Here is a 17,493-nt window from a genome sequence, read left to right as displayed (position 1 = left end):
ATGAAAGCGACTTTACGCATCTTTGTTTTTATAATTCCATGTTTTTAAATAGTTTGGAGTAGTGATGTTGCAGTAATCCTTCTGTTGATTGGTTCTAGACCCGGCCGTGATAAGTGCATTGTCTCGAAAAATCAATATTTTCTTAGTTATGGCATAGAAAACCTGTTGATGAACTTCTAAATATGATTTTTAATGTTATATATAGTCATCTTTACACTTCTCCATCCATCGATTTTCTATGCCGCTCATCCTCATTAGGGTCGCAGGGGTGTCCTGGAGCCTATCCCAGCTGGCTTTGTGCAAGAGGCAGGGTACACCCTGGACTGGTCGCCAGCCAGTCGCAGGGCACCCTTGACACTCCCATTATACAATATAGCAGATACATTCTTGATCCAAATTTTAAGAGCAGGTGAAAAATTGCAAGAATTTATATTTTGCACTGTTTGATCTTAAGGAGGTTCTAAGTAGAGCTTCAAAATGCAAACAAAGAAGAAATGGGAGTGGGACAAAAAAAATTTGAGTAAGCAATTTATTGCCAACAACCATTAAACTGAAATAGGCATCATCAGATGATCAACATTTTTTGACTCACTTACATTTCTTCTTTTTGCACTTGAAGCTCTACTTAGAACCTTACCTTAGAACAGCAAACAGGGCAAAATGTAAATTCTTGCAATTTTTCAACTACTCTTAAGATTTTGATCAGTAGTGTATAATCAGAGAAAATAAGACATGAATAAAACTAAAAATAGACTTAAAAAGCTAGTGTGTGTCACAGAAAAATTCTTCATTTTCTTCTTCTTCTTATAATAATTATCATTGTCATTATTGTCAAACCGAACAACTACTGACACCTATTGACCAATGTAAAATACTACATTCACAATTTGGTTGCGTCTTCTTAATTCCTTGTATGTGTATTGTAATTTTTTTTAGCCATTTTTATGCCTGAAAACGCTTAATTTGTGCAAAAAATATGTAAATGCTTTTTAATATGCATATTTTTAAATGAATAACTATTAATAATAAGACCGTATTCAACCATGAAACAGCATGATTAAGTAATTAATATATGATAGAGTGAAACTGGGAAATTCAAACTGCAATGTAGCGAGGAATGGCTGTACATCATTTTTAGAGATGCTCGAGATTGGCTCATCTGTTATTGTTCAGCATGCCATTGCCGATACCGATATTGGCCACAAACTAATTAGTTTTCCTCAAACTAATCTCATGTAATGAACACATTATGCTTCTTTTACTGTGATGCCACTGGATGCATTTCACAAATACATGCAATAGAAGCTATGGAAAAAGTGCCTTATTATTTTAAATATGTCTCAACAAAAGTCATTTAAGAAATCATGACCTATAGTCAGCTAAACTCACACGTTCTCCTTAAAATAGGAGAAAACCTTAATAAATTCACCAGAAAGAATCCAATTAAAAAATGCTGGCAACAGTACAATTTCTATGTGGCAAAAACATCCATACAAGAACAAAGTAAAGTGCAAAATCTGATACGCTGGACTACTACAATCAGTGAAATGATCAACTGGGATCATTCAGCACTGCTCCGGTCGCTTCTTATTTTGCTGCATGAGTGCTTTTTCCTGAGGTGTGATATTAGATTAGAAGTATTCAAGGAAGACACCTTATTCCCCCCTGGCAGCACTTTACAGTCTTTGCAAATTGCATATTTACAATCTGAAGGCATTCCATACTGAGCCAGCAAACTTGTTACTGTGTGGAGCACGATGTCATCACATTGGCAGCAAAACCAATACCGATCCCCACAGTCCCATATAAACTCTCCATTGAACAGAATGAAGTCAACCGCTCACATTTATTCCAGGTATTTTACATTTGTAGCGGCTTTGTGTGTACTGTTAATAGTGTTTGGTTATTTCATAACCCCCTTTGAGGCTTTGAGACTGAAGATTACACTTACAGTACATACAAATTTGTTTTAAAGTGTCCTTGCCTTTGCGTTTATCTACAGACCACAATCTTTCCACCCTGGCGGGTCATCATTAGTGTGCCAGTGTTTGAATCTGTGCAAAAATATAACTCAGATTTTTCATCACACAAATTCTTTACGAGCGGTTTGAAGGCTTTCTCACAAGACATCGCAGCAATATTAATGGCTGGCTGCGTGAGGTATTTATTTGTTCAGAGCGGACGCACTCCCCCAAAAAGTGTCCTCTGCTCTAACTCCGCTTCATGGATGGCTAATTTTCCCTTCCTGACCTCCCTTTGTGTGGCAATGACCCCTTTTATACCCCCCAGCCTCCACTCCCTGGAATTGCTGCCCGCCCCCCAATGCTCAGTTTCCCGATGTCCACGTTGCAATGAATGCAAACGTTTGACACGGTTCTCGGTGGGGCCTTGATCCCAGGGTGAAGTTTTTTCAGGGGGTCGGGGCTGAGGTGACAAGCGAGGTGAGATTTGGAGGGGGCGGGGAGCGGATGAAGTGGGTAGAGGGTGGTCCGCATTGAGCTGAATGATTCCCAGGGTTTGACAGGGAATAAGTGGGTATGGGCGGGTAATTTGTAAGCCTGCAAACTTGCTGATGGTGCCATCAGGTCGACTCAGAGGCCCACAAAGGGGAGTTTGGGAGAGTGGGGTGTAAAAGGCTTACTATGACATCACAATTTAAAAAGATGTGTCAAAAGTGTTTGATTTTTTATAAACAAACTTTGAATGTTTCATTTAATTTTGAACCATTTTAGATTTTTGCGACAATAATTGACATCCATATTTTGGATGCTAACATTGTGCCAGATTTTGAATGCGATCGCTACAAAAGTGCCATAAGTGTGTTTCTTGTAACATATATTAAGTAACATATATTAAGCAAGTATTTAAAACAGTACCCTCACTGCTGGTCAGTATTGTTGTCCTCCATGTTTTTTGCAAATTTTTGTTTAGCTAACATACAGAATCGCTAATTCCCTGCCATCTTCTCTAACTGTATCTTCCTTGTCTTCTGCTTGCAGACTGTGACTCTTACTGCAAAGCATCAAAAGGCAAACTGAAAATCAACATGAAAAAGTATTGCAAAAAGGATTACGGTGAGTGTAATACGTTCACATATTAACATCTTTTAGGGAAAATCAACAAGAAATTGAGTAGCTGTGTTTAAACATAACAGTTGTACTGCATGAAGAGTGACACAATGAGGGTCCAAATCATTCCACGGGCATGCATATGCTTTATCCCTTTATGCAGTAAATCCTAGACCCAAGACATTTTCCATCCCATACATCTCAGTTCCACATGTTGCAGTTAACAGGAGAGACATTTCACCGAGAATTTAAAGATTAAACATATGAAGTCTGCTGGGAGGAAGAGAGAAGCGTAAAAACAGAAGACGATAAAACACAAGCGTGTATGTGTATGGATGTAGGGTAGGGCTGACTCAGAGGAGGCATTTGAGCGCCATGTGGATAAAGCCGACTCAGTGTGACAGACACCGGCTTTGCTCCATAAGCGATCCTCATTAAGGAGGCGCACTTCCCCCACAAGCTGCTACGCTTCCCGCCACATTCCTACGAGCGTCCGCCTGCCACACCATTCAAGGTGTGGATAAGATGTATGACCTCTCCCCTTTTCCTTTCCCTCGCTCTCCTCTGTGATTGAAGTCAGGTTCCGGAACTGCTCAACCGAGCATCCTGCAGAATACCTCTGCATCATGATGGGTATGGGCCGGCGACGCTTTGTTCCGCAGGGATTTGGGGTGTCAGAGGGTCATCTTACAGACACCTCTGTCCCCAGCGACGGCCCACCTTGCTTCTCATGCCGTGACAGTAGCCTTATCACTCCAATCTATATTTGTTTCCGCCATATGGCTACAATTGTGATTAATTTCACCAATATGTCAGCATACAAGAATAAAGAATCACTGCAGTGGAGCTCCAAACACCATCAATCATCACAGCACAGAGCACCCGCATGTCTGTCTCCTAAATCAGCCCTAAGAGCAACCTTCCAGCTTGGGATGTGCACGAAATGTGCCAAATCTGCTGGTAGTGAGGGATGACGCAGTGGCACCCGTGCAAATGGAAGCTCCACTTTTGCACCAGTGAGTATGCATGCACACAAGGGCTGAAATGCGTTTCCTTTTACAGTCACATTTACTATTGATGTAAACATAGCTCAGTGTCATACAGCCACATCTTAAAAGTTGTACAAAGTAGTGCTAGTAGTAGTAGGCCCTGACCACTTTATGTATAGATGTGATGATGTGCGTCAATACCAGTGCATCATCTACTAGCATAAATAAACACTGTACCTCAACTAGACGGCTGTTTTTTTCCCTCTGAGAAAGTATATATAAAATCAAATAAAACTGTTTTTATATGAAAAAAAAAACAAGTTAAACATTGACTGTACTGTCATACCTTGGTTTTCGTCCGCCCACAATTTTCAGCCAAATTTTGCCTTGATTTTCATGCACCGCATGTAAAACTATAATTATTCTCAATAAAATGTATTTTTGGTTAATATTTTTGGGTGTCTGGAACAGATTAATTGGATTTACATTATTTCCTATGAAAAAATTACCTCAGGTTTCGTACGTTTCCGTTTTCGTCTGACCTTTTGGAACAAATTTAATGGAATTTTTGACCACCTTAACCCAGAGTCAACCCACCAGCGAAGACTCATCGAGTGCGGATATATTTCTGAAATTGTATATTATATTATAATATATGTTTCCAGTACGTATCATTATTTATATTTGTACATATGAAACCCTCCCACTAATGAATGGCCAGTACCCTTATGGACGTCCAGCACTCTCTGCAGTTAAGTAAATAAACATCCCCTGGTCCTTAAATGAGGTAGTAAAAACATGCTTTTTGTCTTGCGCAGCCTCCACCACGCCACGGGGGGCCTCGTGTTATCTTTGTGCGCAAAAAAAGGCTTTCTCGTCATACTCATCAGCGTACACAAGATCCAGAACAAACCAGGATAAGATCTCAGCTTACTATTCAGCACACCACAGGATAAGATGTCCGAGAGAAAAAAAGAGTCAGAGCTTTGTTTTGAAAAGATCAGCAGGAGAGCTGGGCCGCATGCTGCGTCACAAAATGATACAAGACTCTGAGGGTGACGTATAGAAAGAAATGACAAGGGGGGAGCAGGCCGGCTTCACAAGGGGTTTGGGACAATTTGTTGCAAAGATAACCTGCATAGTGCAGTAATTGTTGTTGAAAATAGCATTCAAGGTCATCACCAGATTATGCACTTTGTCAGCAGAATGGCCTCTAGGGGGCGTAAAACTACTGGTGGTAGCAATGGCTGGCTTTGGTAAATGTTTACCATATGCACAACCCGGCTGGGACACAAGGTTGACTCCTATCACTTCCCATGATGCCTTACTGCATTCAATGTCTACTAAAGATGAATTAAATGACCTTGCTACACATGTGTAAGGGGAACCATAATGGAAGCTAATGTAAATCAGTTCAATATCATACATATTGATAAAGGATAGGACGTGATTCGTTTGAAGGAACGCCATCTTTTTCATCATCCATTATGTGAAATCTCTCCAAGTTCCCCCCAATCATATTACAGATGGCCCTGCTCTGTTTGTAATGAATGTAATGCATGTCAAAGCGGACCTCAAACCAGTTCTTTCCGCAGTTCATTAAAAACTGTATGGAACAAGGCGTCCACCCCAAGTCCCAAGATGACGGCCACTTGGGGAAGGCCCTTTTCTGTTTGAATGCACAAAGCAAGGTCCATGACGGCATGAATCAGTCATTTTGTCAGGATTTTGGAAGTGTTGTTTTTAAAATCTTCATTTAAAAAAATGCCTAAAAAATGCTTGTTATGGTTGCTCATGGATGACATCAATGTAATCCTTTTTCTTGTCACTTTTCAATAATATCCACCATTTTGCAAAAACGAAATAAACTAGAGATGCTCGATATTGGCTTCTAAATAATATATCCAATATACAGATATGGTCCAGCACTTCATTAGCGATACGGATATATGCAGCAGCTCTTCCCTCAAGCTAATGTCAGGTCACACACGCATTATGCTCCTGGATGCATTTCACAAATAAACACAGTTTGTGCAAAATAAGACAGCATAAGACTGCAATATGGAATACCAGTTATAGAAAAAGTGTCATATTTACTTAAAAAACAATTTTAAATAAAAAAAAAAAATCATGTCCGATCTGTCAATTAAAGCAACATGTTCTCCTACTATCAACAAGTGAGACAGGATAGTCATAATTCATTCAAAAATAAGAAGTCAATTAAATAATTGAAACAATGCTCTATGAAAATATTTGATTTATGAATAAGGAATCCTACTTCGGGTGTGGAACCGATTAATTGTGAAAAACGAGGGATTAATGTAATACAAACAGTGAAATTATAAACTGGCTCTGGTCGCTTATTCATTCACTGCATGTACATGAGCTACTGTATGTGTGACTGAGCGATTCTTCCTGAGGTGTGATATTACTAGAAGTATTAAAGTATTAAAGGAAGATGCCTTACGCCCCTAGTCACTTGTATATTTACAATTTGAAGGAGAAACTTGAAAATACCGGCAATTCCAGGCAGTGGACATAATGAACTAGCAAGCTTGTTGGGACGTGTGGAACACATCATCACTTGCGCACTGATATCATAATCGGCAAAAAAACAAACAAAAAAATTGTCCGGCCGATACTATCAGTACATCCCTGAAATCAACAGAAGCAATCAAATAAATAAAACAATCGAAATAATCCAAAAGTATAGTAGATATGTGATCTCCTGTAATCTTACTATTGTCATTAATGATAACTGCTACCTTGCACAATACAAATAAAATGGAGCTGAAATAAGTCGCAAAGTTTTGTCTAGTGAAGTGATGTCACAAGCAAACATGTTGAAGCCCGACTGAGACTGAGACACTGTACGAAAACCAAGGCTAAATTTGGTAGAACTTTTTGTCGAAAAACAAATCATCTGAAAACTGCCGAATTCATACAGAAGGTAATTCAAAGTGCTTTACAGAGGAGGAGGGAAAGATCATCCATCCATCCATCCATCCTTTTTCTATGCTACTTATCCTCATTAGGGTTGCGGGGGTATGCCAATCACGCCGCCAGCCAATCACAGGGCACATATAGACAAACAACCATTCACACTCACATTCATACCTATGGACATTTAACATGCATGTTTTTGGAATGTGGGAGGAAACGGGAGTACCTGGAGAAAACCCATTCAGGCATGGGGAGAAGATGCAAACTTCACACAGAGATGCCCAAGCGGAGATTCAAACCCAGGTCTTCCCAATCTCCTGAATGTGTGGCCAACATACTGACCACTCGGCCACCGTGTGGCTGGAAAGATCATTCCGTAAAACATAAAAGAAAAAATTAATTAAAAGTGAAAAGTGTGGATAAAGTAGTTTCAGTTGTCAGAAGTACATCTAAATAGAAGTGTTTTCAGCCTGGATTTGAACATTGTCAAAGTTGAGGTTCTGAAAGCCTTTGGCCTGACTCTGGGCACCTGCAGGAGACCACCCCAGGAGCTTCTCACACCTCGAGGTGGCTCATAAGATTCCAACATGTCAGAAATGTACTTTGGTGCTAGACCATGAAAAGACTTGGACACAAGCAGAGCTGCTTCAAAGCAATTGTCTGAGCGACAGAAGCCACTGCAGAGACCTGAGCACTGGACTGTTATGGTTGTATTTCCTGGTTCTAGTCAGGACTCAAGCAGCAGCAGTCTGAAAACCGAACCATACAAAAACTGCGGCATTTGAAAACAGATTTCACTGTCTAAGACATTATTTATTCCCTAGAAAAGTCTGAAAAAGACAAGTTGTCTTATAGTCAGGCTCTAGAGATGATAGAAATCAAAAGGTTGAGTCAAACAACTTCTCCCCAAGGGTGTCGGAGCTTTTCTTTCCTGTCACTCACACAGACCAGCGACTAAGAGAGATGCAGTCGCCACACAAAACAACAGTCGAGCAGCTAAGATATATGATTCACTTTTTTTCATTGATTCCCCCATATTTTCAGCTGTCCAGGTGCACTTCCTGAAGGCGGACAGGGCCGGTGAGTGGTGGAAGTTCACCGTCAACATCATCTCCGTTTACAAGCAAGGCGAGAGCCGCATCCGCCGCGGGGACCAGTTCCTGTGGGTCCGCGCCAAAGACGTGGCCTGCAAGTGTCCCAAGATCAAGCCCGGCAAGAAATACCTTCTGCTGGGTAACGACGAGGACTCCCCCGGTCAGGGTGGCGTGGTGGCGGACAAAGGCAGCTTGGTTATCCAGTGGAGGGACACGTGGGCACGCAGGCTCAGGAAGTTCCAACAGCGCGAGAAGAAAGGCAAGTGCAAGAAGCCATAGATGGAAAAAGACGCAGTGGGGGGAGGGATTCCAGTGGAAAGCTGAGCGGAGCATTTCAAAAGAATGAAACAGAGACAGACAGAAGACTACACACAGAAGGGACTGTTAACGTCGCTGCTTGTTTTTTGGGGTTTTTTGAGTAGCATGAAGAGAATTATTTAGGAATTCTTCTCTAGTGAACTTTTGTTGAAGGAGCTCACCTTGCAGGTTTGGGTCCACCTTTTCTTTTACTTTGACATCCGTCTCGCTTGTGGATTTGCCGAATTTGCACCAGTATATGTAAGGTTACATGTTTGTTTTACGCTAAGTTTAAAACCATTATTATAGTTTATGTTTTCATTTTATTTGTTGGTGCAAAAATGAAAGCTAAAGCCACTCAATTACCACTAAAGTTTTTGATATGTTTTGGATTCTTGACCAACAACCTAGCTTGTTTTATATGATCACACTTTCGGAAGCAGTATTTTTCAGAATTTAAAAATATTACGATGTGGTGAAACAAATCAAAGCAAAGAGGACTTCAGATGAACATTTGTGTTCCCAACACTAAAAACACTACCTGAGGGGTTAAAATTATTAACCCACTGATACTGAACAATACTGCACGTGTTCTTTATAAGAGCTTAGTAGGCTGTTTCGAAAATGGATGACTTGGCTATAAAGATGCTTCTCCAGTATTACATCCCATAGATAATACAGAATGTGTGATTTGCTTTACACCAGCAAATAATAAACTCTATCAGAAATGTACTGCATGTACACGTAAGACAAAAGAAAATCACTAGCCTGTATTTCCAATTGACTGAAGAACTTTGTAGGTAGGAGTTGAAGAAATTAGATCACAATTTGCATTAAGAATAAAATAAGAAATCTACATCATGTCACTGAGGTTACTACATAATTACGCAAGAAGAATTTAACAGGATTTTCTACATTAAGCAATGCGGTTTAATTACTAGAAAATTAAAAACATATACTTGGATTAGTAGAAAAAATGTTTTTTTAATGAAATAATGTTAAAATAATATGTACTGTTTGCATTCAAATCATGCCAAAATACACTCAACAAAAATATAACATTTTTCATGGGCTGAACTCAAAGATCTAAAACTTCACTCTACTTTGTGCTTTGAATTTTGCGGCCTCACTCCATCATCCATCCATCCTTTTTTATCCGGGGCACGGAGGCAGCAGTCTCAGTAGGGAAGCCCAGACTTCCCGGTCCCCGGCCACCTCTTCCAGTTCCACTAGGAGGACACCAAGGTGTTCCCGGAGCAGCTGTGAGACATAATCCCTCCAGCGTGTCGTAGGTCTGCCCTGGGGCCTTCTCCTGGCTGGGCATGCGCCTCACCAGGGAGGCATCTGGGAGGCATCCGAACTAGACGCCGGAGCCACCTCAACTGGCTCCCCTCGATGTGAAGGAGCAGAGGCTCTACTCTGAGCCCCTCCCGGATGACTGAGCTCCTCACCCTGTCTCTTAGGGTGAGTCCAGCCACTCTACAGAGAAAACTCATTTCAGCTGCTTGTATCCGCGATCTCGTTTATTTGGTCACAACCCAAGCTTATGACCATAGGTGAGGGTGGGAACATAGGTCGACTAGTAAATTGAGAGCTTTGCCTTCCGGCTCAGCTCTCTCTTCACCATGACGATCCGGTACAGCGAGCGCATTACTGCAGACGCTGCACCGATCCGCCTGTTGACCTCACACTCCAACCTTCCCTCACTTGTGAACAAGACCCCGAGATATTTGAACTCCTCCACCTGGGGCAGGCCCTCGTTCCCAACCCATATTGTGTAATCCACCCTTTTTCGACTAACAACCATGGCCTCGGATTTGGAGGGGCTGAGTCCCACACCAGAACCTTTAGCTTAAACACTGAAGGTCACAGCCCAATGAGGCCATCAGGATCACATCGCTTGCAAATAGCAGAGACAAGAATTTAGAATTTTAGAATTTCTGTCCATGAAAATTATAAACACAATCGGTGACAAAGGGCAGCCTTGATGGAGGCCAACGTTCACCAGAAACAGGCTCGACTTACTGCTGGCAATGTAAACCAGGTTCCTGCTCTGGTTGTACAAGTACCGAGTGGCACGTAGTAGCGCCCCACCAATCCCGTTCTCCTAGAGCACCCCCACAGGACACCGCGAAGGACACGGTCGAATGTCTTTCCAATTCCACAAAGCACATGAAGACCGGTTGGGCAAACTCCCAAGTACCCTCCAGTACCCTTGCAAGGGTGTAGAGCTGGTCCAGTGTTCCGCGACCGGGACGAACACCACATTGCACCTCCTGTATCTGAGGTTCGACTAACAGTTGTAACCTTCTCTCCAGCACCCTGGAATAGACTTTCCCAGGGAGGCTGAGGAGTGTGATCCCCCTATAGTTGGAACACACCCTCCGGTCACCCTTCTTGAAAATGGTGACCATAACTCCGATCTGCCAATCCATCGGCACTGTCCCTAGCTTCCATGCAATGTTAAAATACATGTCAGTCATAACAGTTCCTCGACATCCAGAGCCTTGAGGAATTCAGGTAAAAACTCGTCCATCCCCAGAGCTTTGCCTCTGGGGAGCGTTTTGACTACCCCGGATACCTCAGCCATGGTAATGGGACTGTCCGTGTTTGTGTCCTCTACAAAGGTACAGTATGTTAGTGGGATTGATTCAGTGGGCGGGCGAGAGGCGGGGTACACCCTGGACTGGTCGCCAGCCAATCGCAGGGCACATATAGACGAACAACCACTCACACTCACATTCGATTTTGAGTCACCAATTAACCTAACATGCATGTTTTTGGAATGTGGGAGGAAGCCATGGTACCCGGAGGACAACCATGCATGCACAAGGAGAACATGCAAACTCTACACAGAGATGTCCTGTGGAGATTCGAACCCAGATCTTACAGATCCCCTGACTGTGTGGCCAACATGCTAACCACTGGGCCACTGTGCGGCAGGCACCCAGGCACAATAATCCCTAATAAAAACCACTCAACTCTGAACCCACGACGTCACTTCCTGTCCACCCTCCACTCATTTATAGCAACACACACAGGCATATTTGTATATGCTTATTTGTGTCTTTAAATAAGATATCAAATTAAATAATGGTTTATTTACTCTTACATTATGTGTACTAAATTGGGTAATACGAGTGTAAAAGTGACTATAGGGGTGCTATCTCATGTCTAGCGGGCTCTAACAATGTTAAACCCCGTATTTACAAGGTCGGAAACTGGTTTTCTTTGCTTTAACTACAAAAACATTCAACTTATAACTAAGGAATCCTGCTTTGTAAAAATTCACTTATCATGGTCGGATCTGGAACCAATTAACCGCGATAAACGAGGGATTACTGTATACAAAAGGCCTATTTCTCTCAAATATTGTTGACGAATCTGTCTAAATCTGTGTTAGTGAGAATTCATAATTCATCCACTTCACAGGTGTGACATACAGTATCAAGATGCTAGCACAGGTGTGCCTTAGGCTGTCCACAATAAAAGACCACTCCAAAATGTGTAGTTTAACTTGAGCTAGGCCTTTTGAAACAGTTTTAGATCTTTGAGTTCAGCTCATTAAAAATGGACGCAAAAACAAAAGCGCTGCGTTTATATTATTGTTGAGTACAGATAGTTTTCATGACAAACGTGTTTTCATTGCAGCCATATTTGCGGAGTGTGCCACAGGTGGAATGGGCAGCTCGTACCAATATGAAAGTAAAACAAGCTCAGCATTTTGTAGTTGCTATAAAATCACACCATGGCTTTACAAGTGTGTCTCAATCAGCCAGTCATATTCATTCCCGTGCAGAACTGCGTGGCTCCTTGACTCCAAGCTCATTGTACATGTATTTGTGTGCATTTTATGTTGGAATCAGCAATTACAAAAGCCTTGTTATGTATTATTGGTCATAAATAAGTCACATTCTGTTTTTTATTAAACAGTGATGTGGAAAAAGTGTTCTCAGAAGCCCAGCAATTTCATAAATTGTTCAAAATTTTGGAGACATTTCGCAATGGACTGAAATTCCTCCCATCTTATGTCAAATTATAAATCCTGCAGATTCAATAATGGATTCAGCTATGTTGTACATTTAGGGTTTGATTCCGTTGCAGTGATGAAGTCATTACTCCGCTATTTACTGACTGCTGCTTCAGCAGAAACAATAAACTGGGAACATACATTGTAAATGTACGTTTCTTTCACATATCAGTGTTTTTGTGTTTGGCACAATGTAACTTAATAATATCATACTTCTGTGTGGCCTCGTGCTGTAAATTTAAGAACCATGTCCTGAGCAAAGGTTTGGAGAGCTTCCTCTCAAACGTGTTGCTTTGTGTTCATACTATGAATTGTAAATGTTGTTTAGTTGTCACTTTTGCAAAGCCTTTTTGCAATATTGTTTTACAATGTGTACTAATATATTACCGTTATTATATATATATATATGAATATATTTAATGACACAAAACATTGTGGATTTCTTTCTCAGCTCTTTTTTTCTTAATTGCTTGTCATTGTTTAGCGTGTTGCCATTAATTAAAGAAGGAAACTATAACTACTGAACATACCAACTTGGTAGAGCTAAAGGCAGATTTTCAAATAAACTCTTGTTACACTGAAAAATTGTTGTTTAATTACTGATTTTTTTCATGTAAAAATTCAATGAAAAGTCATGAAAAATATGGCACTGGAGCTTCCCCTCCTAAATGTAACGTACCCCTCATTTCAAACATATCAGCCCTATTACGTGTAAATGCAATTTATTCAAAATTACCATTGTGATTGATTTACAGAGAAGGAAGACATTCGTGTTAGTAATACAAGGAAATATTTGTTTAAGAAGGAAGCTGCTCCATAAACTGAACGCATTAAACATACAGCAACATTGCAGTTGTTACAGTAATACAAATACAAGTGTGAAAAACGCAAAGCTTGTTGCTTGCCGATCACTATCGACCAATTTTAACCTCAGTATGATTTAATTACATAAGTTGAATGACAAAGCATTTATAATCAAATAAAACTGGAGTAGAGGATGTCTTAATCTGTGTCTTCAGTGTCCAGCACAGGTTCACTCCTACGCTACACAGGCCACACAGCGACCACGATGATGGCAACAAGAAGCAGCACGATCACCACCAGCATCCCTGAGGGAGGGCAACAGAAGAGAAAATTAGATCAGAAGGCCAGAATAAAAGCTGGAATAGTAAATGTGCACAATGGTGGCCTCTCATGGAGAGAGAGCTGTATTGTAACTGCTTAGATGCACAACTCTCTCAACACAACAATGTAGCGGCTGTAGTGCCTTACAATTTTCTCATACGGTGTCCAGGGATGTGTATGTATTCAACTGCAGAGAGAACGAGGCATCTATTTGTGTGTTTATTAGGAGGGAAGCCTTCATTTGTTCTAATCAGAATAATAATTTTTAGAGCTTTACAATTAACTGATGAATGAATCTATGATTAATACATTATACAATTTACAACTATTTGGTATTCGATTAAACTATTTTTTATTTAAATATGTAAATAACCTCTGATTTCAGCCTCTAAAAAGGCAATATTTTTTCATTTCCTTCGCCATCCATGAAAGCAAATACACCACATCCCTCTGTGGTGCTGTACTGTTTACACTCGGACGCATTTGAACTTTAATAGCATGATACAGTGATGGACTGATACTTCAAATATTGGGGTGAAAAACAACAATGCAGAACAAACTGAAACAAGCTTCTTCAATCAACATAGAAGCAATCTTAGGTTTACTATCAGACACCTTAAATGTTACGATAATCAATAAAAAACACATGAACACATTAAATAAAAACAACACATAGATTTCAAGTCATGTCATGATATTTCCATACAAATGGGACGGAATTAATTACCAGTACTTACCCTCATGCTTCCGGTTATGACCAGAGTTTTGATTTCCCCCTCCCACACGCACCCACATAGTCATCACCTTGAAAAATCTGGTAAAAATATGGTGGCAGGGCACGCAGCACATAACACAAGAGAGCCTTAAAAAAAAGAAGTAAAGCTGTCCTTACTGTTATACAGACACAATTGGCCTGATCATGCTTCAGTCGCTGTCCTGGAAGCCATCATGTTGAAGTAAAAGTAGCTGTCAAACTCTCCATCAGGCTTGTAGAATGTCTCGTTTTTGTTTTTTAGGAGGCACGTTCAATACAATACATACCGGAGTTTTACGATCCAAAGTGCTGCAGGAGGCTGCAACTGTGCAACTGGAGTGTTTGCTGTCGATGTTGTCACAACTTTTGTACAATAAGTACTTTTACTTACTATTATTTTCACCAAAAAGGAATGTACAAAAGGGATGGATGAATTTACTGTCTTTACGGGAGTCCAGGCTAAGGAGTAGAATTAGATTCCATCTATTCTACTGATCATCTTTCATAATCATTCATTACTGTAAGCACCTACACTTTTTATAATTCAAAACACATTTAATAAGTGTGTGAGGCATATTACCTTCGTCACAAACGAACAATGGCAACTGAAGGAGAGATGAGGGAGCATATTTGCTCTCTCACACCTGATTCTCTCTCCTCCAGACACCAGCAAGCGGCGGGAGGCGCAGCCAACCAAGTGGACCTGTCAGGTTCGCCTGATTGGTCACACCGAGGAAGTAGAGCTGATACAGTAAGCGCCACTTCACAGTGGGCAGCTGACCCTTCTGAAGACGACTGCAGATGACGGTTGAAGCACGTAAAATTTCCACGCAACATACCTTTAGAAGTTTGTCTGACCGTAAGAAATTAAAAATTCATTCTATAAGTCAGGTGCACCAACGCAATGCCCACGGGCATCAGGTAGCCCCCACGACCACATGTGGTGCCCGTGAGCCTGGTTTTCTTTCAGGTTTTTAGTTAATGTGAGATACACTAGAAATAAATGTATTTTGAAATACAAAATACAGATGGCCACATATCTTTGTTGTTTGAATACGAAATGTGAGTTGTGGATACCAAAAACAAAAACAAGCATCTTCAATTTGTTAGGGTTGAAATAAGCTTTAAAAATAAATGTTATAAAAATGAGTTGGTCTCGGTCATTTTAATTTTGTAAAAGTAGCTCTTCCAAGAAAAAAAGGTCGTAGACCCCCGCTAGAAGACGACAAAATGGACCTAATCGAGTGACTTGTAATGCAAATATGTTGATCGAAAATCGGAGGAGAGCGTCAAGGTCAAACTAGCAGGAGGGAATGGAGGGGGAGGAGGGAGCCGGCGTTGCATAAGGTGGTGCCTTGACACAGCAGGATAATAAAGGCTTTATTAGTGTCTCTTTTACTCCTGTTTTTTTTCACTATTCGTGGGTGGTCTCGTATCGTAACCCCCAGAAATAGCGGGGATCTACTGCACGTCACATTCATTGATGAATGACAGAGCACCTGGCCATCATTCTCCGGTGAAGTGTACATTAAATGTAACCGGCGAACACACATTACTTCCACAACACAAATTCCAAACCCAAACATACACATGGGATGAAAACAATAAGCTCTTTTTCTAATTGCCACTATACGAAAACAGGTTATTTTGGTTGTTTCTGCTGCCAACTTAAAAATGTAGCATTTATGTAAAGCAGCTGACCTCAAAGGAGTAAAAGGCATACTTGGACGTGTTCAGAGGACTCTGTGTCTGACAAGTCATTTCTTCTTGATCTAACAAAAACCCTAAGAGCTTAATCTCTTACCGCATATCACGGTCTTTCTCCTGATGACATAACGCATATTACACGTGTTCAACAACCACAATCGCCTTATTAACTACATATTGCGCACTGTGATAGGCATGTGTTTCTGACTCTGCCTAGGAGAGGATAATTGTTGTTTTTCCACTGATACTATGGAAGCAGGGGAAAATCTACAAACAATGTCTCATGTATCCTCACAGTCCTTTACCTCTAGGACCTAGGAAAAACATGTTTTCATTTGTTAATTTCCATACATATAGAAAACGCACAACACCTGGAATGTTGTTAACGCCCGGGGAATAGGATTCAAAAGTATATCAGTCAAATTTGTTTGAATTGGACAAGGAATGGGTATAATAATCAATTCATCTTTAAGAAATGATCAATTGTGTGAAATTGACTGGTTGAAACCAACAGAGGCACTGCTGATTCCGGCCAAACTAGTTTGTGGACTAAAGAAGAACAACATGACAGTGATGGGGTGTTTCAGGCATATCCATGCAGACCTCAACTACAGCACAACACACGCAGGCAATATTATTCTGATCTACTCATTCTCCAAACTTGCTGACTAAAAACCTGACAAGGGAGTGAAAATTTTGGGGTTATTTTTTGTACTGTTCAATTACCACCACATCATAAAAAAAAAACATGTACAATAAAAAAAAATAACTGTTCAATGTTAAGTTCATGAGAAATAGTGGCAAATACAACCTTGCATTCACAAAACATTCATGTCAGTGATAACAATCGTAATGATTGGACACCACATGATTTTTAGTTACCAAAACATGAGTAATTTAATTGCTGGGTGTCATGTGACATCATATCTGGTTGTTGTCAGCTCCGCATCAAAGAGATGGGTAGCAAATAAGCCTATTTGTAACTAGAAGTCCTGTAAAATCTGAGCAAAAATACTGTATACACACACACACACACACACGCTGTTCTCGCATGTGGAAATCTTTCAAATTTGTATTTCAGAAAACGCTGTTACAAGATGGTCCATCACAACAAAAAAAAGTTCAGGAAACAACTAAAAAACACCTTTTTCAACGGCTGCTAACCACCTGTCGCTTCAGTTTACAGTGAGTAGGCCTGCCACAATAACAGTTTTTTCCGGATGCTAATTGTCCCACAAATTATTGCAGATAAATGATATCATTGTCAACATTATTTTGAGACCACTTTTTCATTAATGTAATGATAATATATGGCATAATAATGCGAGTACACTGTAACAAAAGCAACTTTAATTTCTCAAGAGTATTTACTATTGTAACTGGAATGTCAAAAGCTCCTATATAATAAAGTAAAATTAATTAAACAAACAAAAAAAGACAGAAAAACCTTAATGAACATAAAATGGACTCTGTCTCTTTTAGCAAA

At 40.5% G+C, this 17,493-nt stretch overlaps 2 protein-coding genes across 2 annotated transcripts in view; one reads left to right on the top strand and one right to left on the bottom strand.

The window, feature by feature from the left end:
• Nucleotides 1–13,019, top strand: part of ntn1a (netrin 1a) — a 115,739-nt gene extending 102,720 nt beyond the window's left edge. The window contains exons 6-7 of the mRNA XM_054780515.1: nucleotides 3,000–3,074; nucleotides 8,045–13,019. Coding sequence (XP_054636490.1) covers nucleotides 3,000–3,074; nucleotides 8,045–8,373 — 404 coding nt within the window. The 3' untranslated portion in view covers nucleotides 8,374–13,019. The remainder of the gene's footprint in view (nucleotides 1–2,999; nucleotides 3,075–8,044) is intronic.
• Nucleotides 13,020–13,126: 107 nt separating this feature from the next.
• The window catches only part of stx8 (syntaxin 8), a 57,812-nt gene continuing 53,445 nt past the window's right edge, over nucleotides 13,127–17,493 (bottom strand). Inside the window, exon 8 of the mRNA XM_054780516.1 lies at nucleotides 13,127–13,530. Within this exon, the coding sequence (XP_054636491.1) occupies nucleotides 13,466–13,530 (65 nt within the window). The 3' untranslated portion in view covers nucleotides 13,127–13,465. The remainder of the gene's footprint in view (nucleotides 13,531–17,493) is intronic.

This window comes from Dunckerocampus dactyliophorus, chromosome 6 (assembly GCF_027744805.1).
Source record: "Dunckerocampus dactyliophorus isolate RoL2022-P2 chromosome 6, RoL_Ddac_1.1, whole genome shotgun sequence".
Classification (NCBI taxonomy): domain Eukaryota; kingdom Metazoa; phylum Chordata; class Actinopteri; order Syngnathiformes; family Syngnathidae; genus Dunckerocampus; species Dunckerocampus dactyliophorus.
Note: the sequence above shows the minus strand (reverse complement) of the source record. Positions and strands in the feature narration are given on the sequence as shown.